The sequence below is a fragment of the Epinephelus moara genome, chromosome 22, assembly GCF_006386435.1.
Source record: "Epinephelus moara isolate mb chromosome 22, YSFRI_EMoa_1.0, whole genome shotgun sequence".
Taxonomy (NCBI): domain Eukaryota; kingdom Metazoa; phylum Chordata; class Actinopteri; order Perciformes; family Serranidae; genus Epinephelus; species Epinephelus moara.
Window position 1 is genome coordinate 41,527,262 of NC_065527.1, and position 17,458 is coordinate 41,544,719.

General features: G+C 40.2%; 1 protein-coding gene across 2 annotated transcripts in view; it reads left to right on the forward strand.

Annotated features, from left to right (window-relative positions):
• The window catches only part of LOC126384109 (fibrocystin-L-like), a 62,710-nt gene that overhangs the window by 16,420 nt on the left and 28,832 nt on the right, over positions 1 to 17,458 (forward strand). For both annotated transcript variants that reach the window (XM_050035015.1, XM_050035016.1), the window contains exons 25-41: positions 1,056 to 1,188; positions 1,889 to 2,043; positions 3,755 to 3,874; positions 4,260 to 4,365; positions 5,316 to 5,423; positions 5,558 to 5,713; positions 5,846 to 5,967; positions 6,525 to 6,657; positions 7,796 to 7,988; positions 8,898 to 9,040; positions 9,293 to 9,397; positions 9,690 to 9,872; positions 11,791 to 11,964; positions 12,148 to 12,350; positions 14,215 to 15,187; positions 15,889 to 16,137; positions 16,528 to 16,677. In XM_050035015.1, coding sequence (XP_049890972.1) covers positions 1,056 to 1,188; positions 1,889 to 2,043; positions 3,755 to 3,874; positions 4,260 to 4,365; positions 5,316 to 5,423; positions 5,558 to 5,713; positions 5,846 to 5,967; positions 6,525 to 6,657; positions 7,796 to 7,988; positions 8,898 to 9,040; positions 9,293 to 9,397; positions 9,690 to 9,872; positions 11,791 to 11,964; positions 12,148 to 12,350; positions 14,215 to 15,187; positions 15,889 to 16,137; positions 16,528 to 16,677 — 3,406 coding nt within the window. The remainder of the gene's footprint in view (positions 1 to 1,055; positions 1,189 to 1,888; positions 2,044 to 3,754; positions 3,875 to 4,259; positions 4,366 to 5,315; positions 5,424 to 5,557; positions 5,714 to 5,845; positions 5,968 to 6,524; positions 6,658 to 7,795; positions 7,989 to 8,897; positions 9,041 to 9,292; positions 9,398 to 9,689; positions 9,873 to 11,790; positions 11,965 to 12,147; positions 12,351 to 14,214; positions 15,188 to 15,888; positions 16,138 to 16,527; positions 16,678 to 17,458) is intronic.

Here is a 17,458-nt window from a genome sequence, read left to right on the forward strand (position 1 = left end):
AATCATAAAAACAGAGGAAGTGTTCTGTAGCCCATGGCTGTGTGACATAACTTACAATACAGCCACAATGATCCTGTGCGTGTCTCATGCTTCGACCTGCTTCTACACTAATCATTTGCCTACCTATTTGCAGCCGTGGCATCAATGACTGACTGCTGTCTAAGGGCTGGCACGGAAAAGTGTGACTGCAGGGTGTAGTTTCTGTTGTAACATTTGTTATCATTAATTTTGACAGTTAATCTGATGTTTAACCATCGTTACCTCATTCTACAGTATTTGTAATGACTTTGAAATTCTTTTGCCACTGCAGTTAAGTTTTATAAATATGTATCCAAAAACAGGTGTTGTTTTCTTATCTAAACTGATTTGTATAAAGGTACAATGTGTAAGATATGGCAAGAATTTTAGTTCAAAATATTTTTAAAAAATGAACTAACATTGTCAACTTTTGACGTCATGTCAAAGAAGTCCATGTATTATGTTGCTGAGATATCTACTGTAATAACATGCTAACCAGCGAGTGCCGGCCCTTCCTGTCCTATAATAACCTTGAAAGGTGATAGCAAGTCCCTCTTGCGTCCAGTCTGCCCTCAATCCAACATAAGAGGACAAAGAAGTCAAGTCTAGTATTCGTTTTTGTTGTTTTGCGATACCTGCGATCTTTCCCGACATAAAGTTCAGCAACCTTTTTATGGCCTGTACTTTTTCGCACATAATTGAAAATTCGACAATCAGACAATTCAAGGTCTGAAATCCGCAATACTGGTGTAGCCAGATCAGCCACTTAAAGCTGGTATACAGCCAAACTAAGCTAGTTAAGCTAAGCTAGCTTGAAGGCTTATCATTCGTCACATGTTCAAGTCCCTGATCTTAAATTGTTGTCTCAGTCTAGGTATAAAATCATTATCATAAAGTCATCATCAGTGTATATGTATGTATATTATATGTATATATATATATGTGTATATATATATATATATATATATATATATATATATATATAAATGGTATAAAAACAAATATAATCCTCATCTTTCTCCACTTGTATATCATAGATGTCTTACAGCAGCGAGGACATGGCAGAGTTCAAGGAAGGAGCAGCCACCGTTAACATCACCCGCCCTCACAGAGCCACCCCTCCTCTGAACGGCACCTTTGATGTGGAGATTTATGGAGAACGAGCTGAAGGTAGCTCAGACAGACGTGTAGTATTTGCATTGTAACTACTCTTACTGTCCTGGCTGAATGCACTTTGTTCAGCAGATAGGATCACCACCATGCCAGTGTTGGTATTGTACTGATGAGAAGCTAACATTAACACAACGTAGATGTGACGCATGGACAGTTTCCAAGGCTCCTTTATTTGCATGCAGTCACTCCTCCTATCAGTTACTGTACTGTGAAAACTTAATGTACACAAAAACAAAGACAGAGAGGGCAGGAGGCAATATTGGCAGAGGTATCTCTAATGTGTCTTGTAATTTAAATAATTACATAACGACTATAAAATACATTCATGAAGTTTTTGTCTGAAATTTTTAGCTTCAGTTTATCTTTTAGCTTTCCCACCTATACTGTAAGTAATTGTTTTTAATGTTGCTCAGTTTTCTGCTCATTTACTACTGCTCCCTTATTTACTTTATCTTCGTAAGACTGGTGAAAAACCAAACTGACAACTTGTAGTTTTCCTGGCCATACTTGAGCACATGAACCCCAGTAGTTCAGTTACCCTGTAAAGAGACAGTTAGTGATGTGGTTAAGACTCTGGGAAAGACATAGCACTCCACGTCTTTATGCAGCAGTCTGTTTGCACATACATGCCCTCTGTACAATGTGTAACAGCTGCTTTTGCAGGGAGTTGTCCTAACATAACCGTGCTTGTTCTCAGGCCTGTCGGTGGACATCAGTGAGGAGGACCTCAAGTATGCTCTGGAGGGAATCACAGGGATGGGTCAGGTCAGCGTATCATGGCTGGGAAGCTGCAGAAGACCAAAGTGGCAGGTCAAGTGGCTCACTAATCCTGGAGACCAACCTCTGATGAAGGTCAGACTCTTATTTCGTCATTACTGTATTGTTTTTTTTTAAAGATATAATTAGGCTGTTCTTATGCAGTGTTGATGTGTAAACCTACGAAAAGTAATGCAACACAATTCATATATATCCCGTTGGTGATTGGTCATCATGTGACCAATTCCCCGACGAGAGTGAAGAAGGAAGTAGTATAAAAAGCAAAGGTCCGCATTAGGATACAGGCTGGGGTGATAGATTGGTCAAACAAACACATTACTCTCCCCCAGGAAATCAGTGTTCATCCCCTTGTGTGAAACCAAGAAAACTTTGAGTTATTTTGAGATGCATTGTCTCCATGTTTCTTCTCCTAAACCTAGCCTACGCAACTTTACTTTCATAAACCTAACCTACATAAATTTACTTTAAGTATATTATGTGACAACTCCATTTGTGGGGCGCTAATTCAATAGATATCATACAAATCATTGTGTGAGGATACGTTGTAATATTGATGCATGGATCTAAAACACTCTAACAAATTCTCTTTAGTATTCAAGATTTTATTTGCAATAGTAGTAGCCATGGTATGCCAATATGGCACAAATAGTCATCAGATATGTGTTCTCACATGTAAATGTATGTTCTTGACTTCTACCTCGCATTCATTTAGTAACTTCTTCAAATTAAAATGTTTAATTCATGCTCATAATACAAAACTTTGCTTCTGTAAAACCAGACACATCAATGTTTCCTTGATTCCGTTAAGAGCTTCAGATCATTTCAAAATGCTAAGATGTCTAATTCATTTTGACAATGTCTTTTATTCTCAGCTGATTCGTGCTGCATAGCTCTGTTTTGTTTTTTGCTAATATTACCTTATTTTATTTTTATATATTTTATTTTTCACATTTTTTAATTGCTGTTTTTATTCTTAATTTTGGGGAAGGTTGACAATATAGGCAGACAGCTTCTTGACCTCTGTTTCACTTCTGTTTTTCTGTGTCCAAAATTTAACTAAACTAATGCCAGTAGTAACAGTAGTAGTACTGTAGCTGCAGCAGCAGCAGTAGTAGTAGTAAGGGAGACCAGGGTTGGCTTGCATACTTTTCACCCGCTGCCGTATTTCTCTGACATAATTTATTTGAGAATATTATAACCAACAGCAAACAAAAGATTAAGGTCTTACCTGTAACTTGTTTTAATAGACACAAATGTTCTCTAAAATTAGGTGATTTGTGATTAATGTCATGTTGTGCATTTGTGCCAACCAGCCCCACGACAGGATTTGTTGGCACGCGTGATGTTGGTTGGCACAATGTTAAACTGCTACAGCTTTACACAGCTGTGCATGCTCGATTGCAACCTGTGGCACTTTGCTGCATGTCATCCCCTCTCTCTCCCCCTTTCATTCTTAAGATGTCCTATCAAATAAAGGCAAAAAAAAAACCCCAAAAAGTTACAGTTTCAAAAAAATAAGCAATATCATTTATGTTAATTGAAAACAATAAATGATATTGATTGTGATGTCACATTTTTATTTCTGTGACCAACATAGAACCAGAAAGTTGCTGTGTGCCATCCAACCCAGGTCTCCCCTACTAGTAGTAGTGATACAGTAACTACTGCGTTGGTGGTAGTTTTATTTACAGTATTTACCTATTGTCTTCTGTTCCAATCAATACATTTTCTACTGGCAAAAAAGAACAGTGGCTTGAGTTCTTATTGTGATTTGTTCTCATTACAGGTTGACAGCTCGTCCGTGGTTGGCAACAACGCAGTTGTTGTAACCAAAGAGATGAAAAAGGGAGGATTGTTTAGGCAAAGAATGACAGATACCTACCGTGTCCCAGAAACAAAACCACAGGTACAACGCTGATTCCAAAGGACTCAGGCATATCTGGTTTTGGGTTTCAACATTATCTGTCCATTAAATGTCTGCTTTGGCCACTGCTGGTTACTTGGTGTGTTTGCTTACTGTAAATCCTGTAGAACAAGTCCTATTTTTGTCTGTAGTGTTACATTATTTGGCTGTATATTTGTGCCTCCGGGGAGGATTTGATTCAAATGATTACATGCTACTGAATGACTGTTTTGAATTGAAGTAACAGCTACAGTCCTCTATATTCTCTTGTTATGACTGTTGTCACAGTGAACTCACATTAGTGGTTATTTCAATCCACTGTGTCACTTTTGTGACTTTGTCCAAAACTCAACACTTGTAATGAGAAGTTTTGTGATGCTGTTTGCAGGTGGAGGTTTACATCAACGGCATTCCCTCAGCGTGTTCTGGTGACTGTGGGTTTGAGTGGTCTGAGGACAAGACTCCAGTTGTGACTGGAATTAGCCCATCTCAAGGTTTCCTTCTAAGATAATGATTATTCATTCAACATGAATAATTATTGGTTATTGATTGATTTTAAATGCCCAATATTACCAATTTTTATTCTTCTAAATGAAAAAAACAAACAAACATTTGTGTAAAATCTGAGAGACACTTAAAACCAAACATTATAAAAAGGCTACTGGTGTAGACTTTGGTAAAAATATATTGTAATACGTGTGAAAAATTCAGTACCATCTATAAAATATTGAATTTTAAAGTACTGAATAACTTACAAAAACCCCATACGATTTAGTGAATTGCCAGTTTTTATAGAAAACCATACTAAAGAGATAGCTAACCCCAAAATCAAGAATATATACTTTTCCTCTTACCTTTAGTGCTATTTATCAGTCTAGAGTCGAATCTCGTTTTGGTGTGAGTTGTGTTGTCTTAGAGATATCGGCTATAAAGATGTCTGCCTTCTCATCAGTATCATAAAACTCAATGGCCCTTGGCTTGTGGTGCTCAAAGCGCCAAAAAATACATTTGAAAAAAAGAATCAAGATAATCCACAGACCTCGTTGTGAGCAGTTTCATATAGGAACTATTTTCTTCCCACCGAAAAACACCCGGCAACCATATCACTGCACAGAAGGAAGTGTGCGTCTACTCATAGATGAGAGACTCGTGCTTGTGACAGTGGGAGATGTAAACATTAATGGTGTCCTCCTCGGTTGAGCTGCTGGGTGAACTCCCAGTCGATGCACGCTTCCTTTTGCATGGTGATACAGTGGGCAGATGAAGTTTGGTAGAAAGAAAATATATGAAATATCTCTTGGCAACTCACACCAGTACAATCTAGACTGACAGAAAAACACTACAGGTAGGAGGAAAAATGAATTTTTGATTTTGGGATGATTTGTGCCTTTGAAGATTTAGGCTGGTTAATGCTCATCTTTAAATATATCTCTGACTTTTTTAGGATCTGATGGCCTGGGGACTCTTCTGACTGTCAGCGGAACTGGCTTTAGTAGTGAGAACGCTTCCATCTTTGTGGGAAAGACCCCATGTCACGTTGAACAGATCACTGGTAAGTTAAAGATGTTCAGAGGAGTGAGTGCTGGATGTTATTGTTAAAATGAGTCAGCTGGGGTTTTTGTTTGTTTGTTTGTTTATTTCATTTAGTACAAGGAGTTTATCCAAATTGTGTCCACTGTATTTCAGCTACCACTCAGGTTTGCAGACTGGGCAGTGCCAGTGCTGGTACCTACCCTGTATTTGTCAGCTTCCCCTCTCTGGGTAATGCAGGAGGTAACATCTTCCACTTCACCTACCAGCTCATTGTTTCCTCTTTCTCACCGCTCTCTGGAAGTGTGGCAGGTAAGACATTACTCAAAAAAATGTGTCAGTGTTATTATTTATCACAAATCAACAACCAGAATCACTTTCTCTGTAATACAACAGTATATAACCATTGTCTTCTTTTATTTATTTATTTATTTATTTATTTAGGAGGTACAATGCTGACAGTGACAGGTTTTGGCTTCAGCCAGAACACCACAGTTACTGTTGGCAGTGCAGAGTGCACTTTGATTTATGCCACTGAGACTGAGCTGAAATGCAGAACACCAGCGGTAAGTAACAGACTGCAAATTACTGTTTTGTTATGAATGTTATGTTTCTTATGAAGGGTTCTCAGTCAAAATCAGCAGAAACAGCTGTTTGCGGTCCAGAGCAGGGGTGAAATGGAATCAGGGCCGAAAGTTCTATTTACAAAGCGAAAGCAAGCACTGAAATAAGTGTAATGTTCTGTCTGTCTGTCTACCAACCTCCTCTGCTCCGTTTTAGTGCTGTGGGCAGCGTAGCCCTTCAAAAAGCTTAAACAAAGAGGGCAAAAAATACAACAGAGGGGCCTAAGCCCCATTAAGACCCCTCGTAGTGCAGGGCCTGAAGGCTGTAGCAACAAAACTCCTGATTAATTTATGTTTTATTGAATATGAATTCAACATTTAAATTGTGTGTGAAAGTTAAAGCGATGTTTCGTCTTTTATCAACAAATAATTTGAACATGACAAGTTCATAGTTTGCCTTCATTTTCCAGCCTTGCAAAGAGCCTGAGCTCTGAATAAGACACTTATTTGATTTCTTTTACTGATTTATTAATAGATAAATGCTTGTAATCTTATTTCAGGGAACTGCAGGATCACAGAGCGTCACAGTGATGGTTGGAAACATGAGTCAGACAGCCAGCAGCTCCTTCACCTATGATACTAACCTTACACCTCTGATCTCAGACCTGAGTCCTCAAACTACCACACTGATTGGTGAGTTGAGAGTCATTTTAGGGCCTTCATAAACTATATTCATGCATCTGATAACCTTTCAGTGAGGCATGATCATTATAAAGCATTACTGAGATGGGTAAACCCAGAAGAAAAGTTTAATGGGGATGATGGGTTTTGTCCTGAAAGGTCAATAGAAATTCGATCTGTCTACTGCATGCAACAGACAAAGAGTATAGTCTGCTTTCTCTTTGTTTATGAATGAAAAGGATTCAGTGTTTATTCATTGTGTTTGCCAATGCCACACCTCATAATTTTTCCAATCTTATGTTTCTCTAGCAAAACAAACCACTTACTTATCATACAGTAGGCATTGTACATTTGTCATTTGCGAATCAGTTCTATGAGAACAGTTTGTTCTGTGTCTTCTTTTAAATTGTAGACAATATTATCATGCCATTTCCTATATTACAAAGCAGATATATAACAGGTTACTAGAAGTCAACTTAAGGGCTCCTTCTATCTTTTTTTTTTTTTTTTCCAAACATAACACAAATATCGGAGTAGTTGAGGTTAAAAGGACAGTTCACGCCAAAATCAAAAAATACACTCCTCAACTCTCACCAAAACAATCTAGACTGATAAATAGCACTACATGTAAGAGGAAAAATATGTATTTTAGATATGTGGTGAACTGTCCCTTTAAAAGTGTGACTTTGTAACTTGAAAGGCTTCTCTGTTACATATGTGTCTGAAGGGAAGAGGAATAGCATAATAGATGTTTTGGGGCTTTTCTGTTCAGAGATTGCCTGTGACTCTACTGTCACCAGGAGCTTAAAGGAGTGCTGAAATCTTTTGTTATCACTGTCACTTCATTAGTTATTGTGTCACGTAATGTGGACCTGCGGGTTTTTTCTGTTTTTGCCCTTCGCACAAGCTAAACCTTGAGAATTTAAGCTTGAGAGACTAACATGTCTCCCCATGTAATTATAGTTAACAAACACAGAGGCATCCAGACGAGAAGAATACCTGTTTATTTGCAGGACAGTCAGTGGTAGTTCTTGAAAATTAAGAAGAATTAACCAGGTGACAAGTGCTAATTATCTTGACACTTGAGTGACAGAAGCTCCTCTGTGGAAAAATTCTGTTGATGTTTCCTTTTTTAACTTCTTTTGTGTAGCACGGGAAGTTCTCACCATCCAGGGCTCCAACCTGGGAGGCCCAGACAATGACAGCATCGTGTTCATTGGCAGAAAGGAGTGTGTGACCATTCAGTGGACGGAGACAAGCATCACCTGTCATCTCCCTGTGCTGCCGCCGGGCTTGTACAAGGTGGATGTACAGGTTGGAAACAATGGGTACCCCCAGACAAGGTATAGCTGCTGTGATAACAACTGAAAGTGCTGACAGTATCGCAAGCCATGATTTTTTTTTTCTTGCACGCCAAAAAGTCACATGAACTTTGGTAACTCATTGTGTAAGGGTTAAATGCAATAGTAGATCTAAAGATAAGGATTTATCAAAACTTTTACACATCATTTTGTAAAAAAGTCCCCCGAATGTTTTGTACATTTATAAGCATACAGAAACAAAATCCAACAGTATGTATGGTCGAAAACATACTTAAAAGAAAAGCTCACCCAAAAACAATATGAGGCGGCAAAGCACAGAGGTCCCCGGGAGTGTCAGTAGACAAACCTTTTATTTTAAGGTTAATTAAATGTCCCCAAATTCACAAATATGTAGCATATTACTGCAGACATGTTGTAATTTTATGTCTCAACATCTGCTGTGACATAAACAGACATAAACCTAATGATGCTTTACAGTTCAGGGAATGCGCCTTGTTTTCCTTTTTTGCATTCTTTTGTTCAGCCTCCTTAAAATTCTGTTTGCACTGATAGGTTTTCATTTTTCGGGCGTTCCGCTCTCCTTGATGCTGTTCAATAGAAAAGTTTTTCTGCGACCATAGAGAGCCTTGAGAGGTTATATTTGTCACAGATACTGCTTATATCGGGATGGTGTCATTGCGGGAGCGTAGCACCTATCCTCGGGTTTCCCCTACATTAACACCCCTAGCCCTGTCAGAACTGTTGTTTAACATTGTTCATTGTTGTTTAGTGTTGAGTTAGTACAGGTAACTGTTAGCCGCCAGCTCAGCCACCTCCTTGTTAAGAGCTGTGTGCAGATCTGACCCCAGACTCTGCATTATAGATATTCACTAAATGTCATATACAGCTCCTTGGGACTAAAATGGAGTCTTTTCTGCTTTTTTGCTTAAGCAACGGTGTGAACGCTACCATTGAATACATCCTGGAAGTCCACAGCATCTCCCCACAGCTTGGCTCCTTGATGGGAGGAACCAGGCTGACTATTTTTGGATCTGGTTTCAGCAGCAACACATCTGACAACAGAGTTTCCTTTGGTAAGCAACATAAGGGCTAGCAATTTCAAATGAACTCATAATCACAGCAATAATCTCTGCTAGCAGTCTATTCAAAACTGTCAGCGTTTTACCAAACATTAACAGTTGAAGAGGGAACTAGTAGGGCAACTAGCTGGTGGTAATCTACAGAAGCAACACTACTTGCAGTATATAGAAAAGAAGTACTATAATGCAGTTGCTCTGGGGGTATATGTTCTCACACATGTTTTGTGTTGGCTTGTGGTGTGACAGGAGAAGCTGAGTGTGAAGTGAAGACCGCCTCAGAGAATGAACTGCAGTGTGATATGCAGTCAAACGAGAGGACCTACACCGTCACCAATCAGGGATTCCACCACAGTAGGTTTACGTTTCGATCCTTTTTGCAAGTGTTAAATTAAATCTGAGTGGGCCAAAACAGAGAAAGCATCCTGTTACTGAAAACTGCCTCAAGCAAAGAAGCTGTCACCTGTAGATTAAATGTTACTGCACCTCGAAACTGTTTCAAAAACCAGTTTGACCTCCATACTTTTTCCATGATTAGCCATTTTTAATGGTATTTTAATTACATGTTGCTTAACCTGAGACAATGAAATATGACCTTTGTGAGTTAATCTAGCTGTCTAACTTCACATTTGTCTGTGTGTAACAGCTTATGGACAGGGGTATGCATGGAGTCCTGCCTCACTCACGGTGCTTGTTGGAGACACAGTTAAGTGGCGATGGGAGGCACCAGCTTTCCAGAATGTATGGTACAGTGTCTTCAGTGTTTCTAGCCCAAGTGGCACCACCTACGAGGAGGGACCATTCAACAGTGGAGGAAAGACACAAAAAGGTAGAGTACTGAGTCAGTAGCCCTTAACAGAAATGACAAGGAGCCCTCTCATTTACTACCAAAAAACACGTTTCCCTTATTGTTACAGAGCTTCTCTTCAAATAAAGGAAAATTCACCCTCAAATCTTTTCAATTCCAAACTATGACATGTTTTTGTAAACCTAAGCATGCGCTTTTGTTGCGTAAACCTAAGCATGCGCTTTTGTTGAAGTCTCACATTGTTTGCAACATTATCAAGAGCAGACACAAAAGGATTCCGATTATGTAATATGTAGACATGAAAGGCCACTGATAAAGTGGTGATATGTGACGACTTGAGATAAGAACGGGTTGGATGTTATGTGCCTATGCAGGCTTGTGTCAGTATAGTGGTAATTTATTCTGGTCCTTGTTAACAAATTTCCAAAATGAACGCACATAATAAATAATAAAAAAACAACACAGCATTAAATTAAAGGGAAAAACTAAAGGAAAACAAAATATATGCCAAAAAAGTCTAGGTTGTAGCTTAAAGGTAAACTGTACAGAATTTTCCTGAAAAAAAACATGTATATACTTATACACAAGTAATCCCTCTCAATCAACACTTATGACCTACTGTCAGTGTGTGGCGGTGTATTTTTCTGCAGAGACTCTGCCCTCTGCCTGTATTTTCTCATTTTTTTTCATTTTCTGTGTTTGGGACGTTTCTTGGCGTGTACCCCCACAGCGCTCAGATGAGATCAGGGCTTCATAAAACGATAGTTACCAGATGCTAAACCGTAAGCAGTAGGCATCCAAGAGACAGTGCTGAAAGACACAAATAGTGAGGTCCAAAGATTGATGGTGGTTCCAGTTGATTTCCCATCAATTCTGCTGTAGCTGCGCAAGAAATACATAATCTCATAACATAACATAATTTCACCTAATGACAAAATCTAACTACCAAACAAACAGCAAGGTGGATTTTTCCTTTGTCTGCGATGTTGTGATGTGGGATGTGTGATATGTGAAACGTGATGAATGGTATGTGTACCATGTGATGTGCCACGCCTTTCAAACATGCATGAGAGACAAATGCACTCCGTGTCCAAGAATGCTTCATGATTTGATGTCACTGACTGTGTTTACAAGGTCTTTAGTATCCCGGTTTTGATTGGGTTTTTTAAGTATCCTGTTTTTGTGTATGTGCATGTAAACACCATATCCCGAATTCAGAAACCGGGTTATGGCCTTTTCCCGGTTTCAAGAAATCCGGTTTTGCCACCTGGAGTACTCCAATAGAAGCCGGGATACTGGAGCGTGTATACTCCTTATCCCAGTTTCATGAATGGTTCAACTACGTCACACAGCCAGCTGAAGGATGCCCTACTCATTCTGAATTTTTCTCTCCACTCTGAATCTGTAAACTCCATGAGAACGATCCTATCCCACCAGTCACGGCTACGTATTTTCATCCACTGTTGCCTTGTACTGCGTGGTGGCAGTGACAGCTGAATACCTATCAAAGTTGGTGACATATTCAATATTTGTTGTCGCTCTCTCCTCCCATTGCTGAAGATGAAGTGGATGAGCCATAGCTGTAATGCAATGTGAGTATTTACTAACGCTAAGCCCGCTAGAAGCCACAGAGGTCTCATTTTTGTCTTACTTCTAAATATAATAAATATATCACATTTCCCGCTCAATCTGTTGTAAACAAAAGACGTAAAAGACGTAACACACACCTGCGCAGATAGGATGCAGTGATCAGAAAACGGGTTACTGGTATTTATCACGTATACAGGGATATGAATAACCGGGTTTCTCTGTGTTCCATGTAAACATCATATCCCGGATATGCTCAAAGCCGGGATAAGCCTCAAAACCGGGATACTAAAGACCTTGTAAACACAGTCACTTATTAACAGTTCTTCCCTCCCTTTGTCGCTCCCCTCAGGGTTTTTCAGCTACCGTTTCACTATACCTGGTGTGTACTACTACAGCAGCGGCTACATAGACAATGCCCACGCCAGGCTACTGCAGGGAGTTGTGAGAGTCAAGGCTCGGGCAGATATGAGCAGCAGGGTCTCTGTCAGCGTTGGAGGCATGGAGGCCAGACATGTGTTGGGAGGTAAATTTAAAAATGATACTTAATAAGTTCCTTGAGGATCAATAGATCTCTCTACAACAACTCATCAAAGCCCAGGTGTGTCTAAGACAAAAACTCAACATCAAGCAGAGTCCAATTGAGATCAAAATGAGGTAAAGACCAAAGTTTGCAACTGATCAGTGGATTAAATTACCTCCCCTTCAGGTTCACATCGCTCCTCTAGATCAGCCACACAGTGTGTCGCCTCCCCACAGTGCCCACAGACCAACACCTCAAACAGCCTTTCCTTCAGCGCCTCCACCTGCTCCACCCCCACAGTCCACTCCATCTCTCCCAACCAGGGATCATACCACCAGCTCATCCACATCCAGGGCAACAGCTTCAGCGACATTGCCTGCGCTAATGAGGTAAGCATGGTTTTTATTGGCTCACATCTAACTGAATTTAATTTGGTTTACCAACTAACAGTATCACCACGCAGAAGGAAGCGTGCATCTACTCATGGACGAGAGGCTGATGCTTGTGACAGCGGGAAATATGAACATTAATGGCATCCTCCTTAGCTGAGCTGTAATGTTAGCTAGCTCAGAGATGCTAGGTGAGCTAGCAGTAGATGCCTGCTTCTGTGCAATGATACGTTCGGCCGATGAAGCCCTGTAGAAAAAAATGATTTCCACATGAAACTGCTTACAACAAGGCTTGTGGATTATCTTGAGTAATTGTGTCAGGATTTCTGGAAAGACACACTGCTGTTGAGTTTTTAAACGTATGTTGTTGGTGCTTCGAGCACCACAATCCAAGTGACATCTAGTTGCATTATATTGGAGGGAAGGCAGACATCTCTACCAACACTCAGCAACTCACACCAAAACACTCTAGACTGATCAATTGCAATGTACTGAAATGTTATTCAGTATCACAGAATTGTACAGTAGCTTCTCTTCATGTAATTTATTCTTCATGTTGATAATTAAATAGATTACTCAAGGCCTGTTATAAATTGTTACCTACTGTATACTTTTGCGCCACGAACTCTTCACTGAGATATGGTGCTGAAGACCACATACAGTGGTGTTGTTCACTGCAACAATAAAATAAACATTTAATAGTGAAATAACAATTTTTAAAGTCAATAGCATTCCCCGATTTGTTTTTGATGTTTTTTTTTTCAGCTTCACTGTTTACATGTTTTATTTCATTTGTATCTTTGCCAATTGTGTGTGTCTTTTAAAAGTAAATGCTGAGGTTCTAAAACTAAGAAAGGAAACTTTTTGAATAGCTTGTTTTGCATCAGTAGGTCTGTATTTGACAAACTTGCAGGATAATTAAACCAATTATTTTATTTATCTGAACAAAAGTTGGGAAAACAATAAAACAGAACAACTCTGTGAGGCACTAGAACAGGAATGCTCAACTGGCTTTGGCAGAGGGCCACTTTTGCAAAGTGACAGGAAGCTAGGGGGCCAGTTAATAAACTAACACGATTTATATATTTATATTTTATATTAATCTGCATACATATATATATATATATATATATATATATATATGTTAAATAAATTGCCTGTTTTCAATTTTTCAACATTTTCTGTTCTCTCTCATCTTTGCCAAGGGGCAAGTCAAGTCTCAGCAGCCTGGTACAGGTCAGGAGTATGCAGGGGTGTTTCTAAAATTTGGAGACATTTGGGGTTTAGCCTAGACATCTGTCGGGGGATGCGGGAGATCCCCCCATGGAACTTTTTTGATAAATAAGCTCTATTGTGATGTTTTTTTATGCACTCTGGGCCATTATTTACATTCAAAGTACGAAAAAATCCCAATCTGAATCAATTTATTTTTACTGTGAATGAGAAAATGGTCAGTGGGCCACTTAGCAGCCTATGGCAGGCCTCAAGTTGAGTATCACTGTATGAGACCTTTACAGCATTATATACATTCAGTTATTGAAATAAACCCAGTTTACATTGTGTGTTGTGTTGCCATTATTTACAATGATCATTAGGCTATATGTCAGTCACAGGTCACTATGAATGAAATATACAGGACTTAATTTTGTTCTCTGCAGCAAACCAGTTTAACCGTCAGTGAGCCTCTGTGTGTTTCCAGATTGTACATAAATAATTTACAATATCTTTCTACTCCAGATGCTTCATCATCATCGTCTTGTCTGGAGCTGAAGTGTGTTTTACTTAGAGTTCAGTCACCTCCTAAAATAAAGTGAATGCCTATACAGAGCTTTTTGTGACAGCTTGGTGTCTCTGTGTCCTGCAGGTAACAGTGGGAGGTGAGCCCTGTCAGGTGATCAACAGCTCTCACTCTGAGGTCATCTGCCACCTCAGCCACGACAGCGAACTTCCCATTGGCGTCCCTCTCCCCGTAGCCATCAGAGTCAACAACCTCGGCAGCGCCATCTTTGCCATACCAAATGAGCTCGACCGGCGTTTTGTTGTTCTGCCTGTGGTCGACTCGGTCTCGCCTGCTATCGGCAGCCCTACTGGCCACACACGGCTCCTCATCGAAGGCTCTGGCTTCTCCTCAGGACAAGTGACAACTGCCAGCGAGCCGTGCGCTGTTGTGTCAGTCAATTACACGTTCATTGCCTGTGACACCTCTCCTTCTCAGCCACACACTGGTGATGTCGTCTTCCAAATGGGCAGGATCCAAAGCTCCTGTTATTCAAACTGCTCCTTCACATACTCTTCTTCCGTCACTCCTGCAATTGCCAGTATTTCCCCCGACAGCATCAGCGATCCAACCACTGTCACCATCTCTGGCTCAGGGTTTGGCAACAGTGTCGATAACGTGGCAGTTTTTGCCAGCGCCTCAGAGCTGGAAGTCACTGCCGTGGCTGATGACAACATCCAAGTGCGAGTTGATGCTCTGCCTGCAGGCAACCATCCAATTGAAGTGATTGTAAGAAGCAAAGGCCTTGCATCCGGATCTGTCACTCTGAGCAGCCATGCCCAAGCCACCCTCAACCCCGACATGGGCAGCGTGGAAGGAGGAACTCCTCTTGTCTTCACTGGGAATGGCTTCGCTCCGGGGAACACAAGCGTGATGGTTGGTGATGAACCATGCGAGATTGAGGAAGTGATGCCGGGAATGCTTCGCTGCCTGACACCTCCCCACGATGAGGGGCTGGTAACCGTCATCATCCAGGTGCTTTCAGTGCAGTATCCTCCCCTCAATTTCACCTACTCTGCAGCTCACACTCCTGTCATCAGCTCCATCAGCCCTACCACTGGTAATTATGTTACTCTATATTCTTAAGTCATAGTAACACTACCCTGTAACAAGAAACTGGTCAGGAGAAAAGTTTGTTACCTTATTTGAGATGGCATTCATTCGATTTACTTAAAGGAATACATCACCCACAAAATGACCATTTGTATTAGTTATGCCATGTTACATTGAATTTAGGAAGAAAATTAAAGAAAAAAATTAAGAAAGAAAATTCTTAATGAATTGTAGTAAAAAGGCTGGAGGTATTTAACAACAGCAAAATTATATCAAATATAGTTTAACATATGTGTGTATTGGGTGCAGAAGTGTTTTAAATAGTAGTAATATGGTATTTTTACCCAGTTGTAAACCTTGATCAGAAAATAAATCAATAAAAGAATCATTGCAAGTAAATTACTGCAACAAATATCATCTGACTGCAGTTGCTTGTTTTCTAACAGGAGTGCATCAGTAAAACAGAAAAACAAACCAAGATCAATCTGTGAGAATGAAATGTACATAAAAAAAATCTCTAGATCTCTAGAGCTTTATGTGGCCTTACAATTTCAGTATAAAGAATTAATCCTCGATGATTAAAGTAACTTGATTTTAACCTGACAACAGGAGAAAACACTGTCTTAAGTTCATATTGTATACATCCAGTCCCATGTAAACCTTCTCTCATCATTACCTTGTCTTTCCCTCTCTGTTTATTTATCATAGGGCTGGGTGGTGCAGTCATCACACTGACGGGTTCAGGATTTGGCACCGACTCTCAGCACATCTCTGTCACCATAAACCATGTCCCCTGTGCCGTGTCTACAGTCTCAGACACACAGGTTCAGTGCACGGCAGGAGACAACCCAGGAGGGGCATACGAAATCATGCTGCATCACCAGGTCAAAGGTTACGCTGAGTCAGATGTCACGTTCAAGTATGAGCTGACTCTGAGCAGCGTGCAGCCAAACGAGGGTAAGCAGAGAGACGGACTAAACAGAGTGTGATATACAGTGACTATCAGAGGGGTCAACTTTTTCTCCAGGGCATATAGGGAACCCAGTGCAGCTCAACCAAACAACAAAACCACATTACAAACACTACAGTTCACATCAGATATTACAAAAGGTGGATGCAGTGTGAATAATTTAATTGCTCCCTTTTACATTCAGTGTTTGACACAGGTACTCCAAACTTTGATTTGACTGAGGAACAACCTATACTTTTGTGTTCCTCAGTCTGTTCCATTGAACCTGTGGGACTCTAAATCTCCTGTGTGGTGGCAAAATCTGATATTCTTCAGCAGCAATTCAGTTTTAATATTATCATACTGAATAAGTTCTTTCTCTCTAATCTGTGATTCAGGCAGTTTCGGTGGTGGTGCCCTGCTGTCTGTGCAGGGCTCTGGGTTTGACCCGCACAACTCCACTGTGACAATCTGCGGGGAGGAGTGTGAAGTTCAAAGAGAAATGTCCACATCAACCCGTCTGTACTGCCAGTCTCCAGCCATCAACGGTAAATTCAATTTACTGCCTTTCAACCAGGATTGTCAACTCAGATCAAACAAAAATAATAAATAAAATAACACAATCTGCTGATCAAATGCACTGGTGTCCAAACTTCAAAATCCATTTGAAAGCCTTGTAAAAACAAAATAAGTTTTCATTTAGACAGAAAGAAATTCTGTATGATGCTACATGTCCTAAACGTGAGGGGTCGCACTGCTTCCCAGCATTGGACACTTGATGGGCATGCCACTAAACATTTGGGCTGTCTGCTCCTGGATTCCAAACTGGACCAACTGGATAGGATCTTTCTCTTATATTATGAAAACAGTTCACCTAAATGTGTTTCTAAAAAAACATGTAGGGTGAGAAATAAGCCATGTTGTTGCTGAATATGTCTTCATTTCAGATCGCCAACAGTTTGTTTAAAGGTTTTTCAGTAGTTTCAGAGCCCGCGAGTGGTGCTGGACACCCCTGGTTTGTATAAAGTAGCCTACGTTGAACTTTATGCAAACAAGAAGCAGACGCCCCATCCTTCAAAACGCAACACTGCGCTTCCAGAATGCATTGCACAGCTGCTTACATAGAGAATGAATGGGATATAAATGTGGGTAGTGGGGTAATGCGTCTAAGCTGCAGCAGTGAGGGGAAAAAAACATAGTGGCCTGTGGTGAAGAAAAAACAGATATAACATTTGGCATCAAGCTGGGATTGGCTTTTACTTTATCTTTTGCTGGTGATACTGTTTACAACAATCAATAATTTCAGCCAATAATTTCTGTAAAGTATAC